Source organism: Vipera berus (genome assembly GCF_964194415.1).
Source record: "Vipera berus genome assembly, chromosome: 2".
In the NCBI taxonomy this organism is placed as follows: Eukaryota; Metazoa; Chordata; class Lepidosauria; order Squamata; family Viperidae; genus Vipera; species Vipera berus.
The window spans coordinates 51,546,943-51,558,674 of record NC_138203.1 but is presented as its reverse complement, the minus strand read 5'-3'; the positions used below and the strand labels follow the sequence as shown (position 1 = coordinate 51,558,674).

Below are 11,732 nucleotides of genomic sequence, written 5' to 3'. Positions count from 1 at the left end.
GGCTGGGAAGGACCAAAAAAAAAAAAAAAAAACCAACGACAAAAGGCTGAACTCACTGTCACGTGCTCCTAATGTCAGCTGTTGAAAGGGACGGGGGAGGGGCACCACTTCCGCTTTGGCATCGCTATGTCGGAGACCAGCGAGAAGCCGGAGCCGCCGCCGCCGCCACCGATTGCTGCGGCTCTTGGCTGCTCGCCTGAGGAGGGGAGCCGAGGGGAAGGGGGAGAAGAAACCTCGGAAAATGGAGGAGGAGCAGTTGCGGTAGGGGTACTCGACGCGATTCCCCCCTCGGCTCTTTCCCCGGTGGCCGAAGAACCTACGGGAGACACGAAGAAGAAAAGTAAACCGGCCAGAGGAGGAAAGATCACCTGTCGGGAAGGGAAGGGAAGGGCGGAGCGGCAGGGGGGGAACTTGCCGTCGTAGATATCGCAGCCTTTTTTCACATTTAAAATTTTCTATTGATTGTTACCCTAATAAGAATAAGAATAAGAATAAGAATATAAAGTTGGAAGGGACCTTGGAGGTCATCTAGTCCAACCCCCTGCTCAGGCAGGAAACCCTATACCATTTCAGGCAAATGGCTGTCCAGTCTCTTCTTAAAAACCTCCAGTGTTGGAGCATTCACCACCTCTGGAGGCAGGTTGTTCCACCGGTTAATTGTTCTAACTGTCAGGAAGTTTCTCCTTAGTTCTAGGTTGCTTCTCTCCTTGACTAGTTTCCATCCGTTGCTTCTTGTCCTGCTTTCAGGTGCTTTGGAGAATAGCTTGACTCCCTCTTCTTTGTGGTAGCCCCTGAGATATTGGAACACTGCTATCATGTCACCCCTCACCCTTCTCTTCATTAAACTACACATACCCAATTCCAGCAACCGTTCCCTATATGTTTTAGCCTCCAGCCCCCTAATCATCTTGGTTGCTCTTCTCTGTACCCTTTCTAGAGTCTCGACGTCTTTTTTACATCGTGGTGACCAAAACTGGATGCAGTATTCCAGGTGTGGCCTTACCAAAGCATTGTAAAGTGGTATTAGTACTTCACTTGATCTTGATTCTATCCCTCTCCGCTTTGTGATTCCCAGAGGCTGCATGAAAGTGCTCCCCCCCCCACCCTTATAACAAGGCTTCCTTATTATAAATTCACATTTTGCTTATTTAGGGACCGAGAAAGTTACTAGTAGAACTTTATTGGTTTGACTGAAACTGTTCATAGATGAGTGCGTATTGTCAAGGCTATGGTCTTCCCAGTTGCAATGTATGGCAGTGAAAGTTGGACCATAAGAAAGGCTGAGCGCCAAAGAATTGAGGCCTTTGAACTCTGGTGCTGGAGAAGACTCCTGCGAGTCCCTTGGACTGCAAGGCGATCAAACCGGTCAGTCCTAGAGGAGATCAACCCTGACTGCTCTTTAGAAGGCCAGATCCTGAAGCTAAAACTCAAATACTTTGGCCACCTAATGAGAAGGAAGCACTCACTGGAGAAGAGCCTAATGCTGGGAAAGATTGAGGGCAAGAGAAGAAGGGGACGACAGAATGAGGTGGCTGGATGGAGTCACTGAAGCAGTAGGCGTGAGCTTAAATGGACTCCAGAAGATGGTAGAGGACAGGAAGGCCTGGAGGAACATTGTCCATGGGGTCGCAATGGGTCTGACACAACTTCGCAACTAACAACAACATTCATAGATGCCAAATTCCTCTTAAATTCTTTTCTAGCTGTTTAAGTCAGTTAATTAAAAATTATAGTTAAAAGCACAATGTACAAGCTTAGGACCACATGCAAAGCACCTTCTAGCCATCATCATGGAGTAGGGTCCAGAGCCCTTTGAAAAGTTGCTAATTTGCATCTTTAAAATGATAGAAACTGTTACATGCATGGCAATATGTTACATTTTATTAGATTTTAGAATTACCTATTGGAGTGTGCAATGTCCACTTTAAAATCTTAAGAATGCCGTATATTTCAATGTGACCATCCGTTTTAAATTGGAAAATGGAAAAATCTGCATTTACTTGCATTTGAAGGATAAACTGGACAAGAATAAGAATGACAATGGGGGAGGGGTTGTATTAGCTTCTTGAATTTGGAATTTATCACTACCACAAATCCATTGGGCTATATCAGGGTTGTCAGACTGCCAGCCCGCAGCCGGATGCATCATGCTGAAACCGTGCCCACTCCATTGCTGGCAATGGAAAAAAGTCGTGATATGTCGCAACACGTACGTGACGTTGAAAGTTTGACACCCCTGGGCTATAACATTACAGTTGTTAGTAAATATTTTAGCCTCTGCAACTACATTTTATTTTACAATTTTAGTAGCAATTGTGTATGTAGCTGAGCTGGATAGTTCTTTATAACTATTTTATTAATTATTTCCTATTTATTGTGGTCATGAGCTTTATTTTGGTTTTATCTTCTAAATATATTTTAAATAGAATAATACCAATTGGCATAATAAGCCACTGGAAAGCAGTTCGGTGTAGTGGTTCAGACATCAGACTAGAAACTGGGATCCTGGGATTTTTTTTTTTATTTTTTTTATTGAAAAAGTTTTAAAATACAATTTCCCTTTAACAAACCCACCTTCCCCCTCCCTACTCCCCCCCTACCTCCCCCCAACCTCCCCTCCCTCCATCCCCCCCACCCCCCCCCGACTTCCCAGAGCTAAATACAAGGTATATATCTATAAAAAGGCAATCATAAGCATCCATATACTACCCACTATAAAATCTAAAATCCATTACTCTCTAGCTTATATAGGATAAGACACACCTTAACAATAAAACTAAAACTAAAATAAAAGAGAAAAAAAAAAAACGAAAGAAGACTTATTCGAATGCTACATAAAACTTCTTAACCCTATACTTGTTCTGGATAAACTCAATCCATTTTCTCCATTCCATAATATAGCGTTCTTGCGAATGGTCTTTCAAATAAGCCGAAATCTTCGCCATCTCTGCCAGGTCGGAAACCTTTAAAGTCCACTCTTCTATGGTCGGCAATTCCTCTTTCTTCCAATATTGGCCTATCAAAAGTCTTGCTGCCGTAATTAGGTTCAACATCAACTTAGTGTCCACAACTGTAGCGTCTGCAATTATTCCCAACAAAAAAAACTGCGGACAAAACTTTATCCTCTGTTTAAAAATCTTCTGCATATTCCACCAGACTTTTATCCAAAAAGCCTTAACCTTCTTACATGTCCACCATATGTGAAAATATGTTGCATCTTCATCACCACACCTCCAACATTTAGGCTGGTAATTCGGATACATACTTGCAAGCTTTTTAGGATCTAAATGCCATCTATAAAACATTTTATAAAAGTTCTCTCTTAGATTTTGAGCTTGAGTAAATTTTACGTTCCTCACCCAAATCTTTTCCCACATGTCCATTGTGATAACCTCTTGGATGTTTTGGGCCCATTTTATCATACAATCCTTAACAAGCTCTGTCTCTGAATCAATCTCTATCAATGCAAGATATATCCGTTTGATATGTGCTGATCCCTGATTTCTAACTTGCTTTATCAAATTTTCATCAGTCATTGTAAAACCATTTTTCTGGTCTTCTTTCCACCTGGCCCGTAGCTGAATATATTGAAACCAATTTTGAACAACCTTCTCTTCTCGCAAGAGGCTATATGATTTCAAACACCAAACATTTCTTTCCAAAGTTAAAATCTCCTTGTACGTAGTCACATCATGTTTGAAGCCAGCATGAATATTTTCTATTGCGTGTTTTGGAATTGCCCACAATGGTATCTTGCAACTCAACTTATGCCTATACTTCTTCCAAACTCTCAGCAATGCCTGTCTTAAAATATGCACCCTAAACACATTGTCTACCTTCTTATCATACAACAAATATGCATGCCAGCCAAACCACAAATCATGGCCCTCAAGATTTAATAACCTCCCTTGCGTCAAATTAATCCAATCACTTATTCCTGCTAATGCAGCAGCTTCATAGTATAATTTAAAATTAGGCAGTTTAAGACCACCTCTCTCACAAGTATCCTGCATAATCTTAAGTTTAACTCGTGGTTTTTTCCCTGCCCACACAAATTTATTGATACCACGCTGCCATTCCTCCAAATTAGAATCTTTCTTAAGAATCGGTATCATTTGAAACAAAAATAAAAATTTGGGCAGGACATTCATTTTCACTGCTGCAATCCGTCCCAACAAAGACAATTGCAATTTTTGCCAACTCTCCAATTCTTTTTGAATTTTCCCCCATAGTTTTTCATAATTATTTTTATATAGCTTTGTATTAGAGGGCGACAAAATCACCCCCAAATATTTAACCCTCTTAACAATCTCAAATCCAGTTAATCCTTCTAAGAGAGCCTTCTGTGAAACTGTCATATTTTTAGCCAAAATTTTAGTTTTCTGTATATTTACCTTAAATCCAGAAACCTTCCCATATTGTGTTATTATCTCCATCAGGTCCACAACAGAGTGCTCTGGCTGGGTCACTGTAACAACCAGATCATCTGCAAATGCTCTCAATCTATAATCCTGATCCCCAACTTGTATCCCCTTAATTTTTCCCGAACTCCGAATCTTAACCAATAATATCTCTAATGTTAACACAAATAACAAGGGCGATAACGGACACCCCTGCCTTGTGCCCTTCTCAATGTTACATGCTGCTGTCAGGCTATTGTTAACTATGATTCGGGCAGTTTGTTTTTGATATAATGCCCTAATCGGCTGTAAGAAATTTTCCCCAAAGTCCATTTTATCTAAAACTTTCAACAAAAATTGCCAATTCAATTGATCAAAGGCCTTTTCAGCATCTAAAAAAATTAGCGCTGCAGAGATCTGGTTGTGCCTTTCCAAAAACTCTAAAACATCAACTATATGTCTCACATTATTTTTCATTTGCCTACCACTAATAAACCCCGTTTGATCTCCATGAATCACCTGTTGCAGAACCCTCATCAGTCTATTAGCCAAAACCTTAGCAAATATCTTATAATCTGTGTTCAAAAGCGATATCGGTCTGTAATTTTTAACTTGAGTAGCATCCTGGTCTTCCTTCGGAATCAAAGAGATAAAAGCTGTTCTCCAAGACGGTGGCACCTTTCCCTCCCTCTGAATTGTCTGAAACAGTTCCTTTAACGGCTTTATCATCTCAAATTGCAAATTTTTATAATAGGCTGCAGTCAAGCCATCCGTACCTGGCGCTTTATCCAACTTCAATTCCTTAATTGCTGTAAAAATTTCTTCTTCTGTAATCAGTTGATTAATCCCCTCTTTTTGTACTTGCGTAAGAACTGGGATGCTAGCATTCTCCAAATATATATCAATATCTTTTACATTAATTTCCTCTTTAGTATATAATTTCGAATAAAAATCCACAAAAGCATCCTTAATAAGATTCTGTTGAAACACAACCCTTCCTTTATACTCAATCTTATCTATATTAGAGGCCCTTTGTTTTTTCCTCAGTCTATAAGCTAACCATCTGCCTGGCTTATTAGCGTTGCAAAAAGTATTATGCTTAGCAAACCGCAGATTGGTTGCCACTTGATCTGCCATTAATTTATCAAATTGTCCTCTTAGCAGTCTAATAGCCTCCTTAACCTTCACATCCTCTGGATTCAGAATCAAAGCCTTTTCTTTTTCCTTTATTTCATTCTCCAGTTCTTTCCTTCTAGTTTCCATTGCACGTCTATGTCTATTATTCATATATATCAACACCCCTCTCATATATGCCTTACTAGCATCCCGGATCCTGGGATTTTTAAGTTCTGTCTCAAGCATAAAACCAGTTGGGCGACCGTGGGCTTGTCATTTTTTCTCTGCCCTAGGAAGGCAAACTACTTCTGAAAAAACCTTGCCAAGAAAACAGCAGGGCCTTGTAGAGAAAGTCTCTGAGAATCTGACACAATTGAATGGAAGAAAAAAGAATATAGCTTAGGATGTTTGCTTTTATTTCTAAAGTCCATTCTGTGTTTTTGAGACTTCATTCAGTATACTTTAACATATATCATGTTTGATTTTCAATTTTTCATTTAAAATGTGTCTTCTGTTTTCTAGTTGATGTGTTGCTCAAAGCTGTTGGAGACACTCCTATAATGAAGAACAAGAAATGGACTGTAGAAAGAACTCGAACAATACAAAGCCTAATTGACTTCATCAAAAAATTTCTCAAACTTTTGGCATCTGAACAGCTGGTATGCAATTATGTTCTCATTCTTAAATAAGAAACCGGAGGAAAGCGTATCTTTAAAAAAAAAACATTTTTGAATATGAGTGCCGAAAGTGCCTATATACTGTATAGTGCCATGCCATCCCATTTAAAACAGTATATTAAGTAATAAAAAAATCCACAAAGGTCACTTTCCTCATGGTATAAAAATTAATTGTGGCTGTAAAAGATTCCCTAACCTAAACATATGGGACTGGCTTGAAATTCGTATACTGCAGGACAATAAAACTATATGCACTATCAGATATGGGAATAAAGATGTAGATTATTTTGGACTTGTTTGCCATACTAGTCCACGATGTTAGACCAGGGGTCTCCAACCTTAGCAACTTTAAGCTTTGCTGGCTGAGGAATTCTGGGAGTTGAAGTTCACAAGTCTTAAAAGTTGCCAAGGTTGAGGACCCCTTGTTCAATGATTGAAAGTTAACTTGTCCCCATGTTCTGATTTTTGACCCATAAAACTAAGTTTGATCCTGACCAGCTCAAGGTTGACTCAGCCTTCCATCCTTCTGAGATCGGTAAAATGAGGATCCAGATTGTTGGGGGCAATATTTTGACCCTGTAAATTGCTTAGAAAGTGCTGTAAAGTACTGTGAAGTGGTATATAAGTCTAAGTGCTATTGCTATTGTTATTTAAGTGACCTGGTTAGAGAGTCATTGGGTTGAAAGGGATGTGTTTTTGTCCTGCTTATGGTTAACTTACACATTAATGTTTCACCTGCCTAAACTTGCTTAATAGCCTGCCCCACACCTTCTCTATGCTGATAATAGGGCCATTCTTTTGGGAACGGAAGTACAATTGAAAAGAGCCTTATGTTCATTTGTCCAGTGTTGTGAAGTAGAAAGTTTACAAATTAACTTCCATAAAATCAAGGCAATGATATTTGCCAAGAAGTTCAAGGAACTTACACACATGGTACAACCTGAAATTATCTGAAACAAAATATATACTACAACTTACCTGATTCGAATTTCTACACAGCCATAAACTCTTCAGAAATAATGCAGTCTAAATTTCAAAGTTACCCAGAAGTATTTCCACTACAACCTTAGTCCTGGAGATTGGAGTTCTAAAAGTGGAGAGTTGGGTATGGATCTCAATCCAAATTATAATCTTAAAATATTTTCCCTTGGAAAATCTAATGTTGATTCTATCAGAGAGCCATCAGAAGGATTACATCTTGTGATATAAAAACAATAAAGAATATTCATATATGTAGTCATATTTATAAAAATCTGAGGGCAAGATTAAATTTCTGCTGTTTTGGAAAAAAATTGGGCAAAGACGACAAAGTATATATTTACCCATTTGATTCTTGTTCAATGCTATGTGTAACGTAAATAAATTTTACTCAGTTCCTACATTGGTAGAATTTGCTGAAGATGCCGTAACATATTTTGTGAAAACGGCAGTTTTTATTCTTTTATGTAGCTGTTTATATTGCTGTGTATTGGTCAGTGACCATAAATTTAAATGAGTTGAGTTCCACACAATGGTTATACAAAGTGCCCAAAAGTTTTCTTCTTCTATGTTTTTATTTATTAACAAAAATTATAACCGTAGTAATATAAGCCAAAAAGGGGGGTTGGATGAAAACACTATTCCAAATATTAGAATGGATTCAAAATTTCTATTTGTTAGAGGTTACAAATTTTCCACCGAGCCCAATTTATTCTTTTCAATCCCCTATTATTTAATGATGCTACTGAATATGAGGTGAAGCAGGAAATGCCCATTTAGTAGCCCCGTTTCTTGGATCAGCAGTAGGCTGTTTTTCTCATTTCAATAATTGCAACACTTTTTTGAGGTGGAGGAGGGAGTTCAGTGCAGTATAACCTCTGTCTTGTATTTGGGGATGTTGTTCTTCCCTCTAACCCAGGGGTCGGCAACCTAAAAAAGAAAAAGAGCCACTGGGAACCGGTTCCATCACAAATTAAAAAAAGAGGGAGCCGCGTGCGTGTGTCCATGCACGCGCATGCGCAAAAAGGTTTTTTGCGCATGCGCGGACGCACGCGGCTGCCATTTTTTTAAAAATGAGATGGAACCGGTTCCCGGTTGCCCGACGGCGACGGCCCGTCTGCAAAGCTGCCGCTTTCGGCAGCTTTGCAGACGGGCCGTGGCAGCTTCCTCAAAGAGCGGCGCCCCTGCCCATTCCGAGAGGTGCGCGCGCACCTCTCCGAACGACCGGAGGTGCGCGCGTACCTCCGCGCGAATGGGCAGCGGTGCCGCTTGTTGGGAAAGCTGCCACGGCCCGTTTGCAGAGCTGCCGCTTTCGGCAGCTCTGCAAACGGGCCGCGGCAGCTTTCCCAACAAGCGGCGCCGCTACCGCTCCAAAGGTTTGGGGAGGTGCGCGCGCACCTCCGCTCGTTCGGAGAGGTGCGCGCGCACCTCTCGGAATGGGCAGCGGCGCCGCTTGTTGGGAAAGCTGCCACGGCCCGTTTGCAGAGCTGCCGCTTTCGGCAGCCTGCAAACGGGCCGCGGCAGCTTTCCCAATGAGCGGCGCCGCTGCCCGTTTGCGCGGAGGTCCGCGCGCACCTCTCCAAAGGTTTGGGGAGGTGCGCGCGCACCTCCGCTCGTTTGGAGAGGTGCGCGCGCACCTCTCGGAATGGGCAGCGGCGCCACTTGTTGGGAAAGCTGCCACGGCCCGTTTGCAGAGCTGCCGCTTTCGGCAGCCTGCAAACGGGCCGCGGCAGCTTTCCCAACGAGCGGCGCCGCTACCCGTTCGCGCGGAGGTCCACGCGCACCTCTCCAAACATTTGGGGAGGTGCGCGCGCACCTCCGCTCGTTCGGAGAGGTGCGCGCGCACCTCTCGGAATGGGCAGCGGCGCCGCTTGTTGGGAAAGCTGCCACGGCCCGTTTGCAGAGCTGCCGCTTTCGGCAGCCTGCAAACGGGCCGCGGCAGCTTTCCCAATGAGCGGCGCCGCTGCCCGTTTGCGCGGAGGTCCGCGCGCACCTCTCCAAAGGTTTGGGGAGGTGCGCGCGCACCTGCGCCCATTCGGAGAGGTGCGCGCGCACCTCTCCTAACGGGCGGTGCCACTCTCCATTTGGAGAGGTGCGCGCGCACCACTGCCCGTTCGAAGAGGTGCGCGCGCACCGGGCAGCTGGGAGCCGCAGGGGACGGCTCAAAGAGCCGCATGCGGCTCCGGAGCCGCGGGTTGCCGACCCGTGCTCTAACCTAATAATCGCAATACAAAATTATCAGTGTGTCTATGCTGAATTACTGTTTCTGAATAAGTAGAAAATTCTTGATTTGTTATACAACATTTTGAGTTTAAAAAACAGGAGCAGTGATGATGTTGAGTAATGAAACATGTGCAAACAAACAACCAGGCCCAGAGGGCGTAAGGGCTGCACAGATAGAAAATATGTTAAACATTAAAAGACATAATGGCCGTAATATTGTTGGGCAGCATTCTTGTGTTTAGAGTTGATAAAAAGTTACCAACGTATTATTTCTTTCTCATGCAGATTATTTACGTGAATCAGTCCTTTGCTCCTTCACCAGATCAAGAGGTTGGAACACTATACGAGGTGACTACTAGTTTACAAAATTATTTCTACCTCTTATGGTAGGAATCAAAAGGTCACGGTGCTAGAGAGTTTAGTATTTAGGTTGGGTACTTTCATAACATTATAAAGAGCTGGATTCTTGTAAATACCAAATATTATAATTAACCAACAGTCTTAATCCTAAAATCTTGCATGTGAAGTCACTGAATGCTCAGGAAATTTGGTAATGACTTGTACAAATTGATTTTTAAAATTTTTTTGGAAGTACTATAGTTTTTAAGAATACCAGAGCTCTCACATGTTTTTAAGATATATCACACCAAAACAAATAACAGTATAATCAAAACTTTTTAAAAATATATTGTCAATAGATGGCAGCATTTCACAAGAAAAATCTTTATATAACTAACTGAGCTAACTACAATAAAATTTGCTAATATAAATTTTAATTAAGTATTAACATTTGTTGCTTAACTACTTGTTAAACTTTTTTCTTGGTTTTTTTTTTACAGTGTTTTGGAAGCGATGGCAAACTTGTATTACATTATTGTAAATCTCAGGCCTGGGGATGAATTAATAGCTACAGTTGCTTAAGACCATTAGTGGATTGGCTAAAATAATCTTCAGAGACATTCCCCATGGACAAATGGAAGAGATATCTGCACTATTGCCGTGGGATTTTTTTCTTTTTTCTTTTTCCTTCTCTTTTCTCTATATTGTTAGTATAGGAGAAAAGTACAGAAACACATACTGAGGCAAGTTTATAGTACAATTTCTTTGATGATTTTCTTGCAGAAATTAATGTGCCATCTTTACAGCTGAATTTAGCATTTATTGATCCAAGATTTGGCCTATCTGTTCGTGGGAAACAGGTTCATGTCGGACATGGGGAGTACATTTCACAAGGCTGTGTGGAGTTTATGATCTTGCTCTTTGAAGGAGCTTTATTGTACATGGAAAGCTTAAAGCATCTACATCTGAGATAAATAGATGTATTTTCTACTTGGTCTTGTCTGTGATTCTTTATTTTAAATGCAATAGATTGGATTCTGTTTGTAATTTAGTTTAGTTTCACTTTTGAGACCAAAGAAAGTTTGGGATAATATTTCCCCATTAGTTGCTTTTTCCCATTTCCATTTCAATTCATGAAATACGCAGTGAATGTATATGTGAATGTGATGATAGCCAAGTGCTTAACAAGGTTTTTCTTATATACATACCATTCTCTTTTGAGGTAAGTAAAATAATTCAAAGAGCAGAAAGAAATGAGAAATGGTAAGAAAAAATAATTTGTTATTATTATAAAGGAATTATAAAGAAATCCAGACTAGTTTACATCAGGACTACGCACAATACTTTTCATATCTTATTTTCCTGGAAAGCCATTCTTTGTTTCCACCTCCTCTGTATAGTTTCATACATTGCCTTTTCCTCTTTAAACTTCTTGACACTCTGAGGATTTCATCTTCTCCTTACTAAGACTTTGAGGTGTGGCATTTCAGTGGCTTAATGAGGCTGGAGATTATCTCTGTCAGTTTGAACTCTAGCACTGTGTGGCGGGTTCAGCTTCCATCACTTGCCTCAGCTTCTGCCCACCTTGCAGTTTTAAAGCCTATTCTATGTGAGTAGATAAATAGATACCAGTTTGGTGGGGAGACGGTTGGTACGTCATTCAGGCAATCATTCCTGTCACTTTTGAATCTTCCAGGTTGCAATACCCATTTGCAAGGTGGCTCCAGGGGAGGGAGGGGGGCTTGGATGACACTGCAGGAAGAGCCATTGGTTTTTGTTTTTTTTCTAATGCAAAGTTAGCTCACCCTCCTGTGGTGCACAGTGGGAAGTGTGCAACATGTACCTAACAGCTGGTAAACAGGCAGCCAAACTACGACTCTACAATAGCATTGTAGTATCCTGGCTAATGTTCTTTCATATTGGTCACTCACTTTTGTATTCAGTCCATATTCAGTTTTCATTTATTCTTTATCCTTTTCTGTTTTTACCACACCTGCTT

General features: G+C 41.1%; 1 protein-coding gene across 1 annotated transcript; it reads left to right on the top strand.

Moving 5' to 3' along the window:
- Positions 1 to 10,727, top strand: ATG12 (autophagy related 12). Its single transcript, XM_081319826.1, has 4 exons — positions 1 to 340; positions 6,039 to 6,175; positions 9,680 to 9,742; positions 10,234 to 10,727. Exons 1-4 carry the CDS (start codon positions 127 to 129, stop codon positions 10,291 to 10,293), a joined length of 474 nt encoding a protein of 157 aa, XP_081175952.1. The 5' UTR covers positions 1 to 126; the 3' UTR covers positions 10,294 to 10,727.
- The last annotated feature ends 1,005 nt before the right edge of the window (positions 10,728 to 11,732 follow it).